General features: G+C 37.0%; 1 protein-coding gene across 4 annotated transcripts; it reads left to right on the top strand.

Annotated features, from left to right (window-relative positions):
• The first annotated feature begins 416 nt into the window (after positions 1-416).
• Positions 417-21,654, top strand: LOC105354598 (colony stimulating factor 2 receptor subunit beta). 4 transcript variants are annotated; one of them, XM_023958957.2, is made up of 12 exons: positions 7,614-7,746; positions 8,647-8,700; positions 12,385-12,435; positions 14,275-14,490; positions 14,583-14,691; positions 14,792-14,885; positions 15,029-15,116; positions 15,791-15,924; positions 16,065-16,266; positions 18,300-18,396; positions 18,508-18,574; positions 19,425-21,654. In XM_023958957.2, the coding sequence occupies exons 4-12, from the start codon at positions 14,373-14,375 to the stop codon at positions 20,355-20,357; spliced, it is 1,842 nt and encodes a 613-aa protein (XP_023814725.1). In that variant the 5' UTR covers positions 7,614-7,746; positions 8,647-8,700; positions 12,385-12,435; positions 14,275-14,372; the 3' UTR covers positions 20,358-21,654. The 4 variants fall into 4 exon arrangements, with proteins under 4 accessions (XP_023814724.1, XP_023814725.1, XP_023814715.1 ...); XM_023958947.2 differs by having other exon boundaries at positions 14,580-14,691; XM_023958956.2 differs by lacking the exons at positions 7,614-7,746; positions 8,647-8,700 and adding an exon at positions 417-541 and having other exon boundaries at positions 14,580-14,691.
• Positions 21,655-22,279: the final 625 nt, after the last annotated feature.

Raw genomic sequence — 22,279 nt, 5'->3', positions numbered from 1 at the left:
AGATGACATAGTTTCTATAAATATTGAGTTCCCTTGAACAATGACACATGTGCCATGACCATCAGTCAGTCAGCTTTACAAAGATACTAAACTGGACTTTCAGGAGGTTTTTTTGCTGAAATTAGGACAACCCAAAGGTCAACCAAAACTTTGTAATGGTATCTACAAATATCCACAAATGTTTTATTTAAAAAAAACTGAGCTACAACACAAAAAAAGTCTTTTTGGTGACATGTTTATAGAGCACAGGTTGGAATTCAGTTATTATTTGAAAAAATATATTTAATCTATTTGTATAAACTGAATATTACACAGATGGCCTCTGATGTATCAGAGGTGATGACAGAGAAATCAAAAGGAAGTTCCCACTTCCTGTTTTAAGAGCTTCATGGGAGGCTCATTTTTACACTCAAGTCACTCTTTAAAAATACAGTCAGAATGCTCTTTACGGATGCTGTGTGCCTTGTACAAAACTGAGGGCTTCTGGGGTACTGTTGGCCTGTAGCCTGGGGGAGTAACCTTCATGCTATGACCCAAGCTGGTGAGTGTGTCAATTTGACAACAATCATTTTTGTGTTATCTCACAGTAGAGCGTTGTTGGAGTGGCAGCAAAGTGACAAGTCATTTTTAGGCAGCTTTCTTCATCAATTGTCAAACATATATATTTTACTACATAAAGGATGTCAAATGGTTGCTGTTTGGTCAAGATATATTTTGCAGAACATATATTAAAAACAATTTTCTTACATACATATGTTTTCGGTGTTAAAATTCATAAGAAATGAATAAGGAGAGAGCAGTAGTGGTTTTAGGTACGAGGAGTACTATGGGTACAACCCCATAGTACTATGGTACTATGGTACCTATGTAAAATTCTGCATTTTTAATGTCAAACAGCCAAATAAAAAAAAGGAACACAAAACAATAAGGTCACCTAAGTGAAAACTGGTTTAGTCAGAGAGATGGACTAAAAAAGGTCACAGCTATCTGAAGAAGAGGAGAAGCAAGATAAAGAACAGGGTTTTTCCTCGTAGCTATGGATGCACGTTTTCTGGTATCTGTGACCAACTTTTTTTTTTCTTTTGTGGCCAATGACATAAACTTAAGTAGGCCTAAATTTTGCAACATATTAATTTTTACACTTTTATTTTCTTCTACAACCTTTGCTCTACTTTTACTTGTAAGATTAGGATCCTGACTTGTGTGTCTGCTTTTACACTAAGGTTTATTGTATCATTAGTTCCTAAAGTTTGAATGACCTGTGATGGTTGTACAGCATGCTGTTGCTGCCATAAGGTACTAATTGGGCAAATAATGTCAGATTAGTCATTACTTTAATAACCATTTGTGGCAGCTTAAACGCTTTCAACATTTTCTTTAATCGGTTAACTGGGGATTTTAAGTTAATATGGGTTAATTTTAAGCCTGCATGTATGAAGTTTATTTTTTCTTTCTTTCTTTCTATTATGTTGGGTTCTACAGTCAATGGAATATTCATTAATCTGTAGGTAGTTTTAAAGATGAATATTTACCATTTACTACAACTCTATGGTGACAAAATCTGATTTTACTGGTCATCACTAGAAATATGCCAATCATGGGATTGAAAACAGCAGCCACAAGCCTATTTTTTCTTCTCTGAAGTAAAGATCGATATTTCATATACTATACAGTGTAAGACATATTTTGTATCAAGTTGACACAGACAAACAGAATTCAGTTGAGATTCTCATGTGGGGGGCCTGGGGAGGGTCTCTCTCGGGGAGTGACTCAGTGTAGAACCGTCACTCAGAAAGGGAATTGTCAGAAGACAAAGGGGACTTTGGAACATGTTGCTCTTATTACATCATCACAAAATTCTCTAGGCTGTCCTGTTGAGAGAAGTCCGGATCAGAGTTTGCTGTTTGTGTTCATGGCTTAATTTTTAATGGCAAAAACAGTTTACAGACAGGTTCCATTAAAAAGCATACAGGCTGCAAGGGAGTCATTTTAATCCCTATGACACAAGATTGAATATGGATTTCAATGTATAAATCAATAACAGTTGTTTTTGTATTTGATTCTCCATTTATTTCATTCAACCAGGTACAGTAGGGTCATTTTTATGAGGAGTTCAAAATTCACTGTTGCAAAACATTTGGGAAAAAAAGGCAGTTTTAATTGTGATTTAAGAATTTAGGTATCTGTGTTTTCCCTGTTGGCCCAGATCAATCTTCAACAGGAAAAGAGGGATTTTTTACAGTCACATGTTGACCTTCCATATTATTGGATTTCACCCAGTTTTGATGTGTTTCACTAGGTGGCTCAATCAAGGCAGATAAATAAAATAAGATAAGATAAATAAAAATGTCAAGCAGCACAGACAAATACTGTGATCCAGTGTCTTAATATGTAAACTGGATACATGATTTCATAAATAAATGACTGACTGCCATCAGTAGCAGAGCTGTGCCCAAATTTTAAAGTGACACATGTCTAAAGATTTGTTATGACAGTGCTAGTCTGAGAATTTTCATAGTATTCAAATAAAGTGTAAAAGCTGTATTATTACATTTTTATTTTATTTTAGGGTTGGTAATTCATTATAAATTTCCCAATGTTGGAATAATTAGTACCCTTGCAGCTGTTCGATCTTGTGATTTTATATTTATCTTTAGGAATTTGTTTTTAGGTTTCCACTGGAGGGCAGAATTGTTCAGGTTATCCTGTGGCATTTGGGGAAAATGTCAGTCATAACAAAAGACTGGAGCATGTGTACAGGTATTTCTCTAATATTTTCCTTAAGCTGTCTAGTCTATAGTCTATATCAAAGTGCGTTTAACTTTGGAACTTTTCATCCTCCAAAAACAAAAGAATGTAACTGAGAATCTGCTCTCTGGTTGTTTTCTTCTGTGGGTGGACAAAAGGCAAAAGTTACATTTTGTGGTGCAAAATGCATGAGCGATGTGATACTTGACCTTTTTTTTGTTTTTAACCGACAACATGAGTTAAAATTAGAAAATGGATTATGAAAACAGGTGTGTGGCAGCTAAAAGCTGCAGATGAAATAGTTTACTTCATTTTCTTTAAGGTTAAGATTTTTCGAAGTCAAAAGGGCTCTTTTTTTAGTTGAAACTTATAGCTCACTATGCGGATTTACACAGATTCTACTTGACATTACCATTTTGAGATATGGAAAAGATATACTTTTGAACATCCGTGTTACAACTCTATAAACACCACATTCATAGCTTACAGAGGAAGGAAACATGTAGGTGACAGATGAAGGTTTAAAACTGCCTAACCTTTACTTCAGTGTGTAAATACTACAATACAGACAAATGGACAATCATGTCAAATCAATAAACTAAGGCTTGTGTAGGTTGCATGGATACAACAATCTAAAATACCTTTAAAAGTGACACAATATCACAAAGAAAGTCATCCGTACTTAGAATTGTTGTGAAAATTCATGTTAAAAAGTTTAAAAGGGGGTTTTACGATGGCGCAGTGGTTAGTGCTCTCATCTCACACAGAGAAGGTCATGGTTCACATCCCAATAGGGATCCTGCATGTGTAGGTTTTCTCCAGGCACCCTGGCTTCCTCCCACAGCCCATAAGCATGCTTCATAAGTGAATTTGGTGTCTCTAAATTCCTCTTCGGTGTGTATGTGGCCCAGGAACAGACTGGTGACCTGTTCAGGGTGTATTCAGTCTTCACCAACCTCATGCACCCGAAAGGGATTCAGAGAATTCTGAAGGTGGATGGATGGATCGTTTAAGACAGAGGTGTCCAATTCCAGTCCACAAGGGCAGGTGTCCTACATGTTTTCTAACCAACCTGCCACTGAAGCTCCCTATTGGCTAAACACACCTGATCCAGGTAATCAACAATAGATAAGGCAGGATTTCTGGAAAACCAGCAGTAGATTATCCGTCAAGGCCTGGATTTGGACACCCCTGGTCTAAGGGGAAGATGTACATAATTATGCTCTCACAGTGCAAATAATCTAAAAAAAAAAACTCACCTTTGGAAGGAATTTGCTTTCTCAGATTTGCCACATGAAGATGAGTCAAATTTAAGATTTTGCTCACCATGTTTTGTGAACACTTATGCTTTCTATCATCACAATACAGTTGGGCCTATTTAAACTCAAACTCAAACTTTATTTATTTATATAGCGCCTTTCATTTCAGTTAAAAACACAAAGTGCTTCACATAAAAGCAGATAAAACAGTCATAAAAACTGAAAATTGTTAAAAACAGCAAACAAAGGACAATCACACAAAGATGGGACCCCTCCCTCACCCCCCACCCCCCCAACCCACACCCCCACACCCCACCTACCCAGTTCCCCCTGTAGAACCCTGAACAGAAACAAAGAACTGCAGCTTAAAGAAGGTCTGGCTTGGTACTGCTGTGAGGAAACGATATAATGGGGATCCATTTATTCCAAGGCCCAGCCCGACCACAGGGGTCACTACCACAGCGCCCGCCCAGCGCAGAGCAGTCCAGGGCCCACTCCATGGCTATTAGACCACAGAGCGGGACCCCAGCCCGCCCAACGAGGACGGGCCTTAGTGTAATGATCTTGATTGAAGGGAGATGGACTTTCAACTTTATATGATTTGGAGTATATTGGATTACAACAACCTTTAACTGTCTTTTAGTTTATATGTAGCGCCTCAAGTTCAAGTCGGATCCACTTGGGAATTGGTAATAAGATAAGATTATGAAGATACATAAACGTATTTGCTAATGAAGTTTGACAAAAATGCAATTCCTAAGTCGGATTGGCAGTTAGGTGGAGCTTACTGTAGGGCTGGACTTCACCCAGTCTTGGTTTTGCTGAGATGGGGTTAGGCTGCATAAAATCAATGGAAACCAATACAATATCTTAAACTGGTGGCTAGGTAAACTTTGTGTGTGTGTGTGTGTCGTTGTGTGGGTGTGTGTGTGTGTCGTTGTGTGGGTGTGTGTGTGTGTGTGCGAGGGGTCCTTAAAAAGCTTGCGAGAAAGAAAAGGAAACAGAATGAGAAAACAGGAAGCACCAGGTGAGAATGTAAACATAGCAAACCCTCAGGGTGGTTTCAGTGACATTTTTGTTTAGCCCACATTCATAGCAACTGACTCCACAATAAAACTATTCTACAAACCAGACATTGAGATCAACTATAGGTTTGATACACATCCCAGACACGCACAAAAATTCAGTTGACATAAAAAACACAAGCTAAATTAACTTTATTTTATTTTTTTACAGATAAAAGTGCTTCCTTAATAAAGATTTTACTAAGGAAAAATGCTTTGCTCTAAAAATTAATTATCGCCATAGACTTTTCAAACGATACGGGCGCTGCCATTTTGAGCCAGTCCAAAGTGACTGGTCTGTCTAAGTCAGTCTAAGTCATTTCTAAGGCAACTACTTTTGCTAATCATGAGTGAGCTTGTGCGATGTCCATCCCCTTTCACTGAAAGCGGCTCAGGTGAATCTGTCAATCAAACATTCGAGGTGGGGGCTAGTGGGCACCACATGCTTTTACTGATACACCTGATTAGTCAGTTTATAACTGTAATAACTTCCGACAAAGAAAAAATATCATGAAAAAAAAGTAAATTTGTAAGATGATGTTAAGAAAAAGGTATCAGAGGAAGAATGGTTATTCAGACAAATAGATTGACTGAGTAATAATGTTTATTTCTCTATAGAAGTCTATAGGATTTTGGCCATTTTGAACCAGCAGGTACTTCCTGTTTGGAATGCATGGGGGAGGGGTCAGTATGTCCAGTGATATATCAAGCAATCAATATCAATATATACTTTATTAACAGAACCACTTAACAGAACCATTTAAATACAGCTCAAACAAATTAACCTAAAGTGCAGGCTGTGTGCCACTCCATTGAGGGCCACCAGGGAGAGGGCGGACTCCTCCCAGAGAGCCAAAGTCAGCCTGCACAAAGAAACACAAGAATGAGGAAGGCAAAAAACATTTGGGTAAATTTTGGGGGGCACTGTTTTTAAATTGGAGAGGTTATAATCTCCAGCAACAATAAATGCAGCATCGGGGTGGGCAGTCTGTTGTTTACTGAAAGCCGTGTGAAGTTTGTTCATAGCACACTTAGAATTCTTGATTTTTTATTTATTTTTTTGCTTTTATGGTGATGCTAAATTTCCACAGCAGTCCTAGATTAGACTGGTACATTTCAAATTAGTGACAAATGGCGAGAAGGGATTTAGATAGATAGATAGATAGATAGATAGATAGATAGATAGATAGATAGATAGATAGATAGATAGATAGATAGATAGATAGATAGATAGATAGATAGATAGATAGATAGATAGATAGATAGATAGATAGATAGATAGATAGATAGATAGATAGATAGATAGATAGATAGATAGATAGATAGATAGATAGATAGATAGATAGATAGATAGATAGATAGATAGATAGATAGATAGATAGATAGATATACTTTATTAATCCCACAATGGGGAAATTTCATTTATCTGTGGCAGCAACAGGACATTCAGAAATAATCTATATAATATAACATCAATAAAGGACATCACAAATTACATTTATATAAGTTAATTATAAATATTACTAAAATTATTATGAAACATTATTATCAAAAATGAGATTCTTATTAAATAAAGAAATAAATATTAAATAAATACAGCTGCAAAAGTGTAAAAAACATGCGGTCTGCAAAACATGTAAACTGTAAAAACACATTACAAATTTTTTCAAAATACAGAAATAACTAATGAAGTTTAATTTAGTATGTTTCTTTTTATTTGACAGGTGAGTGAACCGAACAGAGCTCAAAAATTGGCTTTGTCCTGCCAAACTGTCATCTTTGACATTCTCTGTCCAAAAAGTTCTGTCAACACATGAAAATTTACCAACTCGGTTTACAAAAACAGCTTGTTGTTAAAGCAACCATCCAAAAGTTTGAATATACAGAAGAAACTCTGGAATTTCAAAATTAGATGAGGTGTGATGTCATTCCCAGTGAAAAGGGTAACCATGGACCAGTGGAAAAAAATAATGTCTGTCAAGAGAATAGAAAGAATGTAGTTTAAGGAAATTGCAAGAAGCTTACAAATGGCTGTGAGAAACAGTTGGAGGTCAAGGTTGCTGAGATGGTGATTTCTTTGTCATATATGGCCCTTTTTTTTTGTCAACTGAAATTACAAAACTGTTAAATAATGCTTTTAAAGGACATAGCGGATCATAAAAAAGAGCCAGTAAAAGGAAACCTTCAGCTTGTTTGTGGTTTTCAGTGCTGCCTTTGATTCTGAATAAAATGGGACAATAACTTTCAGCTCAACACATGGGCTCTACTCTCTCTATTCATACCTCAGTGTTTACCAGAGTGTGAACTATGGTTCACACTATTCTATTACTATTACTATTACTATTACCTCTAAAAACGGGGTCCTTGAGCCAATAAATTCAAACAAAAAACGATAAGAACTTTGACTTTAAAATGTCCATCTGTGACACAAACTAACATGAACTTGTTCCCTTTGGAGACTTTGAGAATAAATGACAGGTCTACTACTATCAAGGAAACCACCTTAGCCACAATGGGTTTTTTTTCCTCCTGTGCGTCAGTTAGTAGCGGTAAAACAGTCTTTAGCGATGCACAGGCGAAAAAGTTTTTCCACCGGAAGATTTTCAGAGTTAAGGCTGTTTTTTTAAATTGAATTTAGAAGAAGAAATTACAACACGCTACTCACTACTTGGCAGGTAAGCTCTTTTGTCAGTTAACTTTGAATTTAGGCTGCTTTTGATGAATTGATTCATGTTGTTGGTGAGAAAAGATTTGTTGGTAAGAAATGAATGAACGTATGGTACAACATGATGCCAGTTCACTTGTCATAAATATATTTATTGAGGAATTTTTTTTCAAATCAAAGATGACAAAATGATAGAAAATTAAGTTTAGAAACAAATTCAGAGATGAACGCATCTTGGTCTTACTGAAAATTTGCTTTTGCATTATTTTAACCCTTTAACTGCCTACTCAACCAAACATTATTGTGCAGTTACAAAACATGTTATTAAAAACATTGTGTGTATTACTCCTACAGACAATAAGCAGCAGAAAAACATTTTGTAATTTTTTTTTCAGAACAATGGTTAACTTAATATATCAAACTAAAAAAGGAATCATCATATAAAACAATAATGTGTAATTGATTATAAGGTTTATTTGTCATGTTTTATTATTTTTGACATTATGTTCAGGCCAATCAAATGTTTTTTTATATAAAAAAGAGAATAGAGAATAGGTTGGGTATCAAATTACTTTAAAAACCTAACTTTTTTGAACAAAAAAGTTAAATTTTTTTAAATGATCAACTTCAAGGGGTAAACCTCTTTTTATAGGAAATGAAAACATCAAGAAAGAAAGAAAGTCAGTGAGAACATCAGAGAAATGAGAGATGAAAATATAGAATGGTGACGCAAATCAAGAAAATCTACAATGTCAATTGAAGAATGTGGAGGTGTGATGAGACAGAGATACACAAGTATGATTTTACAAAGACTGACTAAAAACCTCTGTTTAACCTGATAGTACTTCCATCAGAGCAAAGGACTTTATGACACTCTTTTCTCACTTTTCCTCTGATTGTCTCCTGACAGATTGGAGCTGTTCAGATGAATAATCCAATGCCCAGCATACCTAATCCCATCCAGGTCAGACGTGATGAGATGAATTCAAAGTCACACTTTACTGAGCTCCATTTGCCTCACACTTGGTTATGCTAGCATGACATCAGTCTTGAAATCAAATGATAAAATCAAACCAGACAGATGTCAGATGCTATTTTGTCAGTCTACCTTTTTAGTGGCCTTTTCAAAGAGCTGTTCTGTTTATGGCTTTCTTCCCCTGACATTTGGATTTCCCCTTCTTGAGTTCTACGGTAACAAGAAAACCACACACTCTTTAGTCATTCTCTCTCCATTTTCTGTCACTCAGACGCATAAAAAACGCAACCTCAAACTAGATTGGTGCAACCAATCAGTAACCCATGTCTGTGTGAGAGAAAGCTCTTTTTGTTTCCAATGAGATAGAGGAAGACAGAGAAAAGAAAAAAAAGTTCAGAAATGGCTGTTGTTGAAAACAGGATGCTTGTACGTCCTCTTTCTTCACATTTTCCCCACCAATGTGGTTATTATTTTATGGGTTTGAGTCTTTCTTGGTGTTTACTGATCTGTCTTAGTTCACTTCTATGTTGAGTTGCTCGATTAGCCTTACATGCCTACACATGGCTTTATAATCTGTGTTTGGAGGTTGCTGAAATATTTAAATAAAAGAACATACAGCCTCCTAAACCCATACATTTAAATCAGTTATGACCTACAAACCACCATGCAGCCCTGTGTCCTAAATTTTTGGTTATTAAAGAGAACTCCTTTAAATGCATTTCTTTTAACACCAATTCCATTAATATTGTTTAAGGATTGTGTCTATCTAACTATATAGCAATGGTGTTTATTTTTTGTTCAAATTCATTAATTAAAAATAAATATCCAAGTTAAAAAAGTTTTATTAAATTTCAGGTGTGAATATAAATATTATCCTTTGTCTTGTCACAAAACTATAGAAATTAAGAGGAATATATCTAAAACTATTTTTTTTGTCTCTGGTAACCTTATTACCCTGACTGCCCTCAATTTTACTGCTGTTTTGGCGTACCTTTGAGTGCGTATGACTTCATCTTCATCCTGGTTATATGAATGCTAATGTTTGATGCAGCATATTTTAACTCTACCATTCTGTAAAACTGCCTTCTTTTTTTGTTCAATATAATATTTCAAATATGAGAAATATTTTCCCTAACCAGATAACTGTAATGTTTTCTTTTGTCGTGCCATTCAAACAATTCCATGAAATTCTTTTCCAGTTGATCAAAACAATATCAAGGAACAGTGAGACAGATTATGTCTTTGTCTTAGCTGCATTCAAAGAATGACTCTAATATCCAACTTAGATTCCTTTCAGGCAGAAAGGTTTTCATGACCTTTCATGAGGCCAAACTAAACTTGAAATAAACGTTTTTTTAAACACATTTTTCAGACAAAAAATAATTTTACTTTTGCTTGTCTAAATACACAGTTACCGTTCATATTTTTCCTGGGATGACAGAAAAGTTTTTTTAAAAGACATTTCCAAAAAAACAACAAAAAAGTTCTTACTCTCTTAACTTCTTCAAAAATAACTAGTCAGAAACAACTGACATTTGTATTGTTTTAGCTTATCTGACAGCATGTAAAGTACCGGTCACAGGAAAAAGGTCAACACGCTTCTTTAACCTTTTCTACAGTATTGACGTTTAGATGCAATTCACCTTCTCACCACAATCCTCCCCTAAATTAATGTTAAAATTGAGAATTTCAGTAGTATGGATGGGATTAGTAATGCAAATATAAGGACAGCTTATGTTTCATATTTTAAATATAAGGGCGAATTGAGATGTCAATATTGGTTCATTTTAAACAATCTAAATCTCTGACCTAAAATCAATCCATGACATCCTTAGCCAAAAATTAAACTAGTGTGACTCAGAGATAAATACCTGGTGAAGTTTTCCAGATTTCTTGCAAGATAATCAAGTGTAAATTACAATCAAACAAGTAAACAAGAATTAATGACAAATTCATTCACATTTTAACTTCATCAAGTTGAGACCACTGTTGGTTTTCCACATCAAAATAAAACAAAGGGAACATTAGAACATTCTACCTCACTGTATGGTCACATGTCTTTACAAAATTCTAAATGTTTCTACATATTGGAGTGTAATGATGGATTGATCATGTTTTGCTGCCTTCACGTGTTTTGTTCACCGTGATGTCACTTAGTCGTTTTATAGTAAACTAAACCTATTGGGCCTCAATCCAAATAGTATTTTCCAATATCAATTCAATAGACCTATTTCATATTAAAATCATTTTGAAAAAGGTATGGGTCGATTTGATTCGATTTGATTAATAACTTAAAGGATTGATCTGGTTGGATCCTAGGGATATAAACCGATTCATTGATTAAGTCGATTAATTGTTGCACCCCTACTTAACAATATTGAGTGTAGACGTAATTAACTAAAAAATACTAAAGTTAAACAGGCAGATGGTCAAGATGAATACCAAAGAGATTTAACATCTATAAGTCAACACTGTTAGACTTAGTTCAACAAAACCATTTATGAATTAAAAACTTTTTTATGAGCAACAATGCAAAGCAAATACAGCCCTCTCAACTTCCTGATTACTATTATATTTGATCTGTTTCCTATAACACTCATATTTGGAAATGCCCTCTTCACTTTTTTTGTATTCCTAATTTAAACTATGAATTGATGTTAATGACAGAAAGTCACATCTTGATATCTGATAAACGTTGGTTTTGTGTGTCATTCACTGAAAGAGAACCTTCTTACCAAACAGGAAATAGTGGTGTTATCAGAAAAAAAAGAAAAGAAAAGAAAAGAAAAAAAAACAGTGGGTTTCACAGAAAGAAGGTGGATCTTTTTTAAGTAGTAGCTGACTAGATGTTCGTCAATCTGCTTGTTTGAGGCGGTTTAGAAATACATTAAATAAATCACCTGCTTCGACGTGAACAGCCATAGCACAGGTGGCCTTTAAATACATCAAAAAATCATGCATTGACATACTGTAATTTCTTGTTGATTTTTTCCTGTGTTCTACTGAACCATTGTGCAATGATGCAAAACACAGGTGGTTTTTTTCAGACTGTTGGGATCCTTCTGTGGTGGGCTGCAATGACCACACTCCAGAAATCCTTTATAAAACCCACACAACTTTTTTTTTTACATCCTGTTTTTACCAGATGAAATGTCAAACTCTTTCATGTGCACTACTATCCTCAATTTGTCTGAAAAATACACATTATGTAGGGTGAGGCTTTTGTTTAAAAATACATAACACATAAGCAACAGTTAAAGGAAAATATACAAACCCATACCTCAATGTCCAAAATATGGATACTTGCACACTGCAATAGTTTATCATTTAAACAGGTAAAAACCCACAAAGACGCAGGCAGCTTCTTGTTTCCTTGTTAACTACTGCCTGTGGTTTAGTTCACAGAAGATTTCAAGATAAAAACATAGGTCAGCGTATGATTAAAAAGGTGAGAAGAATTCAGAGTATAAATTTTACCAGTAAGACCCAATGTTTTCTAGAAAGAGGGTTGGTTCATACAGAGGGATATACCGGTAGTCATCTGAGTCATTTGACTTAGATTAACCTGATGAGAATTCAGCCATTACATCTTTATTGACTTAAGAAGGTGGCAGCTGATGCAGACCTCTGATGTTTTCACTACTAAATGACTGATCTGATGCTCTTTTACAGTTGAAATGAAATCCTCAGCTTGAAACAGATCCTGTGCTGCTGTACAGACAGGTAAGGCATTTAATGAATCATTCTTTGCTGATTTGTCATTTTAATAAATTTAACAGAAGTTAAATATTATGTCACAAGGAAACAGACTGAAGATTTTGAAGTGCTTAATGTCTGGACAACCCAAAAGGATGGCAACCAAAGGACAAAATGGAAGATTTTATTACAGTCAGTGCTGAAAAGGCAAGCAGAAGATGTTACAACAGGCAGACAGTATCAAAGATGTTTACATAGATAAGCTGTAGGCTGGGAATGAAGGAGCATCATGAGCAACCTTCAAGTCTGCTGTGTGGTCTTACTGATCTTAGAGTGTAAATGAGCAGCACCATGAAAAATACACATCTGGAAAAAAGCTTTAAATGACCGGAACTCCTGGGTGGTGATGGGCTGCTCGTCTGGGGCTGTGGGCGCCCTTCTCCGGTGTGGCCCTGCGTTGGGCTCTCCCGGTGCGGCGGGAGCTGCTCTCCTGGTTGGGCTGGGGCGGTGCGCTCTTTCCCCCCGTGCCTCCCTGCTCTCTGGCTCTGGGGGCCTCGCGACGGTCCTGCTGGCCCTGGCCTGGATGACGGATTGGGTTGTCCGGGGGGCGGTTGTTCCCTGCCTGCTGCCGTGTGGCGTGGGGGGGGTTCCGGCTGCCGCTGCTGCTGCAGCGGGGGTCTTGGTGTGGGGGTGGCTGGGCACTCTCCTTCCTTCTTTTCACATTCCACCATCCATTTTAGAAAACATAAACACTCACCTGAGCACAGGTGTTTGCTCACTTTTGTACTAATAGTTTGCATGATTGAATGAATGAAATATTTCACACTAGTTGGTTTAAAGGCATAAGTATGCGTGTGTGAACACTATCTGTTTTGTGGATATGTTGACATGTGGACATTTTTGCAGCTAGCAGGTGTGTTGATAACATTTGAGTGTGTGTGTACAGGCCCCACCCTTTTTGTACTACATTTGAACCTTACTGTAATGATAAACAACCAGTAAACTTGCTGCTTTATGCTGCTTCATAGTTTTATCCCCCCCCCTCCTATTATTACCCCTTTACCCCTCCCCCTCTCTCTAACATCCCTCTCTCTTCTTCCCTTCTTTCCTATTCCGTCCGGTCCAACACCAAAGATTTTCAAACATGATTGAAATTGATAAAGTTCGGCCTCGAAGACAAATGGGTTTATTCAGACATACCTTTGGCTTGTCTGAAGATTAATAACCCCTGTTGTTAAAGTAAAATATGTCCAACACAAGAGGCCGTCAGCTCTCATCTGCCTGCCCAGCTGACGGCCTCTTGTGTTGGACATATTTTACTTTAACAACAGGGGTTATTAATCTTCAGACAAACCAAAGGTATGTCTGAATAAACCCCTTTTGTAATCGAGGCCGATCAGTTTGATCAGTATTTTAATCATTTAGTTTGCATGTGTTACTTGAATTTTTTGTTACTTGAACAGCACCTACCTTCGTAGTTGAAGATATCAGCTTTAGTCAGTTTTGAATTGATACATCCACATTTAGTTGACTCTCGCTGAAGGTGGAACCTGGATACCTGAGCTCCCACTGGATGAAAAAAATCCACTTTTAGCAGCAGGAAGCCTGAGTTTGGCCATATGTGACACAATTTCACAAGAATGAGCCAATATCACATGTGTTTTTCTTTTCAAATGTAAATGTTGGGAAATTTGACATGCTGTTTTATTCACTGACACAAACAGGAGAAAAACATCCAGCAACATGCACATATCTGTTGATCTTGCCTAATTTTCAGAAGTCTTTCAATCAAGAAATTTCAAAATGTAATTATTTTTTAAATAACTTTTTCACAAGACAAATTTGTTTTTGTTTTTTTTTCACAAGAAAAAGGCAGTGGTTGATGCTCTTCAGCGAGTGCAACTGGAACTCCAGTTATTTTGGAAAGTCACCATTGAGTTCTTTATCACTCAAGAAGAGCATAAATGACAGAAATGGAGAAAATCAAAGGATTCATGTCCTTGTTACTACCGCTCTTGTTTCTTCAAATCTCTATTGCTTCAACTAGCCATTGTTCACCTCATTCAGATCATCTAGATAAAAGTAAGTACAATTTTAAACTTGTTCCATCTCACTTGGATAAATAAATGTATCTCATCCTGTCATTTGATCTCCCTTCCACATTTTTCCAGCAGATTTCAGCTGCTACAGTGACTTAAACAGCACCATCACATGTGTGTGGAACAGCACGTCTGTATCAAATCACAAGGATTCTGTTTGTAGAATTTACACCAAGTCTCCCATGTAAGGATGGTAACAAGAAGAACAACTTATTTATTTATAAACCCTGAATGTCATTGTGTAAAGCAAAATCAAATGATCATTAATTTTCTTATCTTTTTAGCTCACCATTGAACGCATCCTGTGTCTTAGAGCCTGTTGATTTCACAAAACCAGCTATAAAAAGGTGCTCCATGATTTTCAAGAGACCTTTTTCTGTGAGTACGCTTACCGCCGTTTTTCTTGCTATGTGGGGCATTTCCATTTGCAAATCATCTAATGCTTTTGGAAAGGTTTTATGACTGTGTTGAATAAGTTTAAAGTAAACTTTTTTAAAAGAGTGACTTAACTTGTTTTTCAGTTTTTGAGTCATGAAAAATATTCCATCTTTCTAAACTGCGGTTCCCCGACCAAAACGGAAACAAAACTATTCAAGCCATTTTGCCATGGTAAGTAATGATCTGTCGCAGTGTTTGTGAACCCTGGTCCTCAGGGAGCACATGTTTTCAATGTTCCCCCGCTAAAGCACACCTGATTCAGCTCATCATCGAGCTCTGCAGAAGCCTAATATTAGCATTCATTAGAGGCAGGTGTGTTGGAGCAGGGCAAGATACAAAGAATGTAGGACAGTGTTCCCTGAGGACCAGAGTCGTGCAACACTGACCTAACATTTACAGTGGTTGTGTTAGAATTCCCTCACTGTTCACAACGTAGTTCACTATATAGGGTGTTCACCATTTTGCAGGTGTCCAAATCTACAATTCCAAAATAAAGTGCCCTGGAAATTTCCCAGAAGTCTCTGAGAGAAAACTAGTGTGCATCGATGCCCACTGGACCACAATGCATTGTGTTTGAACAATTTTTTATTTAAAAAAAAAACATGCATTCCTAAATAGTCTTAAGTAAAATGTTTGCATTTATTAGGTACAGCAAATGAGTGACGTCATATTTGCTGTGTAAATAAAAAAAACAACATAAAAAAGTAGTCAGCTGGTGTCCGAATTAAAATCCAGGGCACTGGATAGTCCCGCACAATGTAGTATTTTAGGGAGTAGTGAGGGAATTGAGACATAGCCCCAAACCTGAGGAGCAGCGAAGTGACCTAAATTTGTCTTGTTTCCAGCAAAAGTAAAGGCGCCAGGAAAGCCGTCCATCAATGCGACGACAGTGTCCTGGTTGTCTCACGTTCCAAGGCATAGAATACTAAAAGATTTTTCCTCACAGCTGGAGTGGAAACTGCAGAAACAGTCCTGGAGTGTATGTAAATTTCTTCTATGACTTTGTAAATACATTTCAGTGAAGAGATGCATGTCGGGGGAAGGAGGGGGAATTACATTTTTACAGTTAGATTGTAAGAAGTTGAACCTATAAAACACTCAATCCCTGGTTCTTGTTAGGACCCCCTTGTGAAGAAGAAAACACTGAATTGTGGGCAGGAGTGTGAGGGGCAACTGGACCCTGAGATGTTGACACAAGGAGAGACTTATGAAGCGCGGGTTCGGGTGCGAGCCACTAGAAGTAATGTGGAGGGAATTTGGAGTGAATGGAGCCCAACTCTGATCTGGGTGTCAAGTGAGGGAAGACCAAAATCTCCATCAGGTAAAACATATGAGATTGAGCAAATGTGGTTTCTTGAACAGCAACATCATCTTAAACTCCCAATCAATGTATTTGGAGCATTAGAGACTGTTACCTATCAATGATCCCTGCTTGTAATTTTTGTTGAATTAAGAAAAGAAAAGTGTGTCTGCAACCTTCTGCTCGGGAGCCACATGTGGCTTTTTAACCCCTCCATTGTGGGTCTTTGGTTAAAGATAAGTAAAAAGATTTGAATTTTAAAAAGTAAGTGTAAAGAGGTCAAAAAGGTGATTAATTGTATCTCTAAGCCTCTAACATACATATGTAATTTATATTTACAAACTGGGAGATTCCAAAAGCATTTGAAATATAAATATACATTCTCTCCTTCCACAATTCTCAAAAAAGCTTTTTAAACCTTTATTTATCCAAGTAGGTTGATTGAGAATAATTTCTCATTTACGACGACTTGACTTTGCAGCAGCAATACAAAAAAAAGTAGAAGAAAAAAAGATAAAGTTTAGAAAAAATATTCAATGATAAATTAGTTAAATTTATTGACAAACATAACATCATGAATGAAAACCAATATGGTTTTAGAAAAAACAGATCAACCTAAATGGTCATCATTGATGCTGTGGAGGAAATCGCAAATGCTCTGGACAAAAAGAAATATGCAGCTGGAATTTTCATTCATATAAAAAAAACTTTTGACAATCATGACATCCTCATAGACAAACTAAAAGTGTATGGGATAAGAGGACTGGCGCTAACTTGGGTCAAAAGCTATTTAATGGGAAGAAAAGATTGCTGATTTTACATAAGATGCCAAGGAGATACTGTAAGTTGTGGTGTCCCAAAGCATCAATTCTGAACTCATTATTTGCTGAAGACACAAATATTCTATTCCACAGACACTCATTGGGAACTTATCAATGTGGTGAACACAGAGTTAAGCAAAATAAAATCTTGGATGGATTACAACAAACTATATTTGAACCTAGATAAAACCAAAGTAATGCTTTTTGGTAATAAAAAATGCCAATACAGAGTTGTTAATGTCATGGACTGGTGGTGGAGGACCCAAAATGCAGGAGACCAGGCATGGTGACAGAAAATAAAGCATTTAATAAACAAACTGAAAAAGACAAAACCCATGGAGCAACAAAAAGGTGACACAACAGAGCAGATGACCTGACAAGGATGAACTGAAAACCAGACAGTTAAATAGGCTGAGGGCAATTAACTAAAATGATTACAGCTCAGGATCATGATAAATCTGGAACCAGTGTGACTGTGGGCATCTCAGAACACGACCAAAAACCACAAAAACCAAATCAAAAGCAACACAACCCTTACAGTTCATTAAAATAAAGCATCCCTCGATCGAAAGCCTTCCACAATCACACACCCACCCACGCACTCTGATGTTCACACCGAGGGACAATTTAGATTAACCAATTTAACCTATGAAGCATGTTTTTGGATGGTTGGAGGAAGCCACAGAGTCCACAGAGAACATGGAAACTCCACACAGAAAGGTCCCCCATTGATGTTCTGGTTCAGGCCCCTAGCCGGGACTTGAACCAGGGGCCTTCTTGCTGTGAGGCAAGAGCACTAACCACTGTGCCACTGATTTATTAAAAATAAACAATTTTCAATAAATCACTGCTGACATTACAGTACCTACTGCTGCATTGAAATGATCCTATTTGACAAAGGGCTCCTTTTATTTTGAAAGGAAGTCATGTGAATCTCTGTCAAAAGTTAAAAACTATTTAATATCATGTATTTCCTCTTTATGCTTGCATTTTATTTATGCTCAAAGAACAAGTGTTATTTTATATTTATCATAATTGTAACAATAACATCAATACAAACCAGTGTATTATATTTTTATAGGATACAAAATATGATTTTGTGGCTCCTATGGGGTTGTTGTCAATGAGAACATGACTATAGTGTTGAAGGTTGCAGACCCCTGGTGGGAGCATACTGTATAATGTTTCCTCCACTGTGAGTTATTTGATGTTACTATACTTTCTGTTGGACAGGAACATCTATGGGTGTTTGGAATATAGCCATACCAGGAGCTGTGGCATTTGTCTTGATTTTTTTTGCTGCTTTTCTGAGTAAAGAAAACATTATCCGGTAAGAGGAGACAACTCAGCTTTCTAAACTAATTTATTATTAGATTGAATCAGGTAAATAAATATATTTCAATACGAAAATGTTTAAATTTTCCTTTTATTTTATTTCTAGGATCTACGCTGCGAAGAAGATAATAGGTCCATGGATTCCTAATCCCTCAAAAGCTGCCTCTCTCCATGTAGGCATTTTTATCCATTTTTTTTAAATAGGCAACTGCAGTTCTGCTGTTTTAAAATGATATGTGCTTCATTCAGAGTTCAGTAGTAAATTAAAGACCCCCTCCGATGATACTCATGTTTTTTGTGTTTTTAATATGTTCTTGTGGCATTTTTCTGACGATGGAGGAGGACATTTATTAAAGAAATAGGCTTTAAATTACATTTTTTAGTTTTTTTTCTTGCAAATCATTGTGGAGCAGGCAAAAAATTCGTTTGTGTCAGAAAATATGCTGGGCAGGCCACAAGCTCCCTGCGCTGTTCCATTCTGATGCATCCACTTGTAGATGACCAGATCTTCATTTTACACGTCTGAGCTGGCATCAGGCTAAAATGCTGTACAGCTGGATAGTTCTCAAATTTAGTTCCAGTGGAAATATTAGGTTGGGGTTGTAAGGGGCTATAGGGGTACATCTCCCTGCCAACCCACCTGTGCATATCAGTAAAAGTTGGTTTATTGTGGTGACCCCTTAACAAGATAATCCAAAAGGTGAAAGACCGCGAAGGCTTTTAGAATAGACCAGAAGATGATCGGAGTGGGACTTCTACTGTTTTGAATTGACATATCAGCATAGATTATTCTAATCTACGGAATAATTTGTTTTGCAAACACCTACGTCTGTAGCAAAGTCTATTCTCACTACACTGACCTGCTTGGTCCGCACCAAAGACTTCAAGAATCAGCCATGTACACAAAACATTAGGATGACCTTCTGATATTTTACAAAATCATGAAACGTCTTCCAGATCGCATAACAACACACACGTCATGTCTTTAAACCCTCTAATTGTGTCAATCTTTTTGTCCCTCAGAAATGGTCAAGCCTGCTCTTCACCAGTGAATCCCTTGACTGTTGTTTAAAGGAGGAGGGAATTGCCTCCTTGGAGTTATCCTTCCCTGTGAAAGCTGTCCAGCCTATCAGACCAGAAGAGAAAATCCTTGAAGAGAATTTCAACTGTGAGTCCAGCAGCTCTGGCTTCTCCAACCCAAGTTATTCTGCACTTTGCCCGCCTCCCCCTCCTTTGTTCTCTCAGACTTCCAGAGATCTCCTCCTCTGCACACCTTTGGGACCTGCACTAGGTCAAAAAGAAACAAGAAAAACAGAGAAGGATAACGAAACAATAGGAGAGGCAAGAGAAGAAATCTTGAAGTTTCTTTTGAAGGACAGCAACAACATTACAACAATGCAGATTTCCGACTATGAGAAAGTTGACCATCTCAGGCAGCAGAGTGTGGATTCAGGCACGTGCAGCTTTGAAGAGGTCAGTCAAGCAGAGGCAGTGACTGACAGCTTTACTTTGATGGATGGCGTCGACGAGCGAACTCTACTCAAGAAGGAGTGGGACAAAGAGAATGATGGAACAATGGATTTCCTCAGGCTGATAGGAAGCAGCGAAAATGATTTGGCCAAGCACCCCATTCAAGTTTGTTTTGACTACGAGCGAGTCTCCACACCACACGCAGACTCGCCTGAACTTCCCAGCCTGGATTCAGGCCTTGACAGCACAGTTGAGAGTCAACAGGAAAGCATCGAAATTAATGACACGTCAACCCACTTTCCATTTCCATGTTCCTCTCCTTCATTCCCACAAAACAATCTGAACTTTTGTGGGTCGTGTTCGAGTCCAGTCTTACAGCCCCTTTTAAGTCATGGCAAACTAGACAGTTTGTTTTTGGTTCCATCTAACATGATCATTGAACCCTCAAGTAATGGCTACATGCCAGTGAAGCAAGAGAAAAGCTAAGGAGACAGTAAAATTGCAGTAAAAGCTCTCTTCATGGGTGAAGTGCTATTTGACTAAACTCTGATTTGCCAATTTTTGAGTTCCTCAAATGACCCTAGAGGTAGGTTTCCGAGGAGACATTTTTCGTGGACTTCCATGTTAGAAGGACAGACTTTAAATCCAAAACTAAATGAATGTACAGCCATTTTTTTAAATAATGTATTCAATGCTTTTTTTAAAATTATTAACATCTATGAGTGGGGTGAATTTTATTTTAGCAAATTTCTGAGGTGTTAAAGGTTTGTTTTTAATGGTGTTGACTCATAGGTGTGGCTAGATGGTTAGGTTGACCGTTACGCAGGAAACCTGGATTCAATTCCCAGGGCGTACAATGAGCTAATTCCAGTGTGGGTCGTTGAGAAAGACCCTTCGCTTTGCTGCCTATCTGGGTCTCCCTGTGCCATGAAAATACAGGGTTGCGTCAGGAAGGACATCCAGCGTAAAAACCCCCGGCTAAACTACCTGTGCGAATCAGTGAAAGCTCATGCGCTGTAGCCAACCCCTACGGGATGCGCTGAAAGGTGAACAACAACAATAAATGTGTGGGCTCAAACAAGGCTTTCATTTTCAGTTTCAGCATTCCTTTTCCATGTTTATGAAACCAACAAGTGAGTTTACAGATTAGTGTACAAAGTTTCCATTACAGTTTCCGCTGCATCTTTTTAGTATCAGATTAAATTAATATTTTGAGCAAAATGCAACAAACTTAATTTAAAAAATGAAAAAGCTATTTAAAACCAAAACTCTCTCAGAAGCTACAATTCATCATACAGCACCTGCACATACAGACTCACCCCTTCCCTTCTTTTTCCACCTAACAGAAACAGGCTGCTTTAAGTTTTTTGTTATTTATTGGCAGACATCCTCTTTAAAACATTTATTTTTTCTCAACTTTCAGTTTCAAGTATTTAGTTCTTTGCATTGCGAATGTAGGTTTTGCAGCAAAACACAGGTCTTGATGCGAAATGGTGAAATTTTAATGAATGTTTTTTGCATAGATTTTTCAAAGTATTTATCTAACTTTTTATTCAGTGTAAGTAAAGTTTTAAAATGCATTAGAGGAATGTTATAATGTTATTAGAGACATATTATTATGTTTTATGTTTATGAATATTCTTGTCTTTTGCTTGTTAGGATTAAAATCTTTTTTCTGCTTGTTTTCCTGTTTGATGAAAGCAGTGAGTGAAATGGTTAAATCAATACTTCATGCTGTGTGCAAAAACCGAAACAGTTCTCAATAAAATTTATCAAAAAGAAAGTTTTAAGATTTTTTAAAAGTTTTTCATTGCATTTGGATGTATTTTTTATTAAAGAAAGTCATATTCCTCTTGGATTGATGATCTGTCCAAATTGTACATTGTTTTTGCCCTTAGATACTGTAGCTGCAGTTGTCTCTAGTGTGAAGCCATTGACTGTATATGAGAACTGGATCGAGTAAGTGTGAAGTCACTTATGGAAAATGACTTAATTCCTGCTCCAACCAAATGACGTCAGTTCAGTAGCTATTTTGGAGCCAGATGGCATCAGTAAGCAGTGACTGGTCCAAGTCGGAATGAGTCTATGTCTCTATGGCAACCACTCTCACCAATCAGGAGTGAGCTTGTTGGATGGTTACACTCCTTCCATTGAAAAGTGGGCTCTGGGAAATCTGTCAAAAACTTTGAACATTCGTCGTGGGGTCAGCATGAACCACGTGCTTTTATTAAGGCATCTGATTGGTCAATTTGTAACTTCAATAACTTGCAATTAAGAAAAATGATCATGAAAAATAATTAAGATCAGCAAGAACATGTTAAAAAGGTAGCAGAGCATGAATGGTTATTCTTACAAATACAGTGACTTAATAATAGCTGCTTATTATTATTATTATGCTTATTTCTTCA

Source organism: Oryzias latipes, chromosome 1 (genome assembly GCF_053564925.1).
Source record: "Oryzias latipes strain Hd-rR chromosome 1, Olatipes_Hd-rR_3.1".
NCBI lineage: Eukaryota > Metazoa > Chordata > Actinopteri > Beloniformes > Adrianichthyidae > Oryzias > Oryzias latipes.
Note: the sequence above shows the minus strand (reverse complement) of the source record. Positions and strands in the feature narration are given on the sequence as shown.

Coding starts and splice junctions, on each gene's coding strand:
- LOC105354598 (XM_023958956.2), top strand. CDS start 14,373: ATGACAGAAATGGAGAAAATCAAAGGATTCATGTCCTTGTTACTACCG. Junction 16,267..18,299: donor AAGACCAAAATCTCCATCAG/GTAAAACATATG, acceptor TCTGTTGGACAG/GAACATCTATGGGTGTTTGG. Junction 18,397..18,507: donor AGTAAAGAAAACATTATCCG/GTAAGAGGAGAC, acceptor TTTTATTTCTAG/GATCTACGCTGCGAAGAAGA.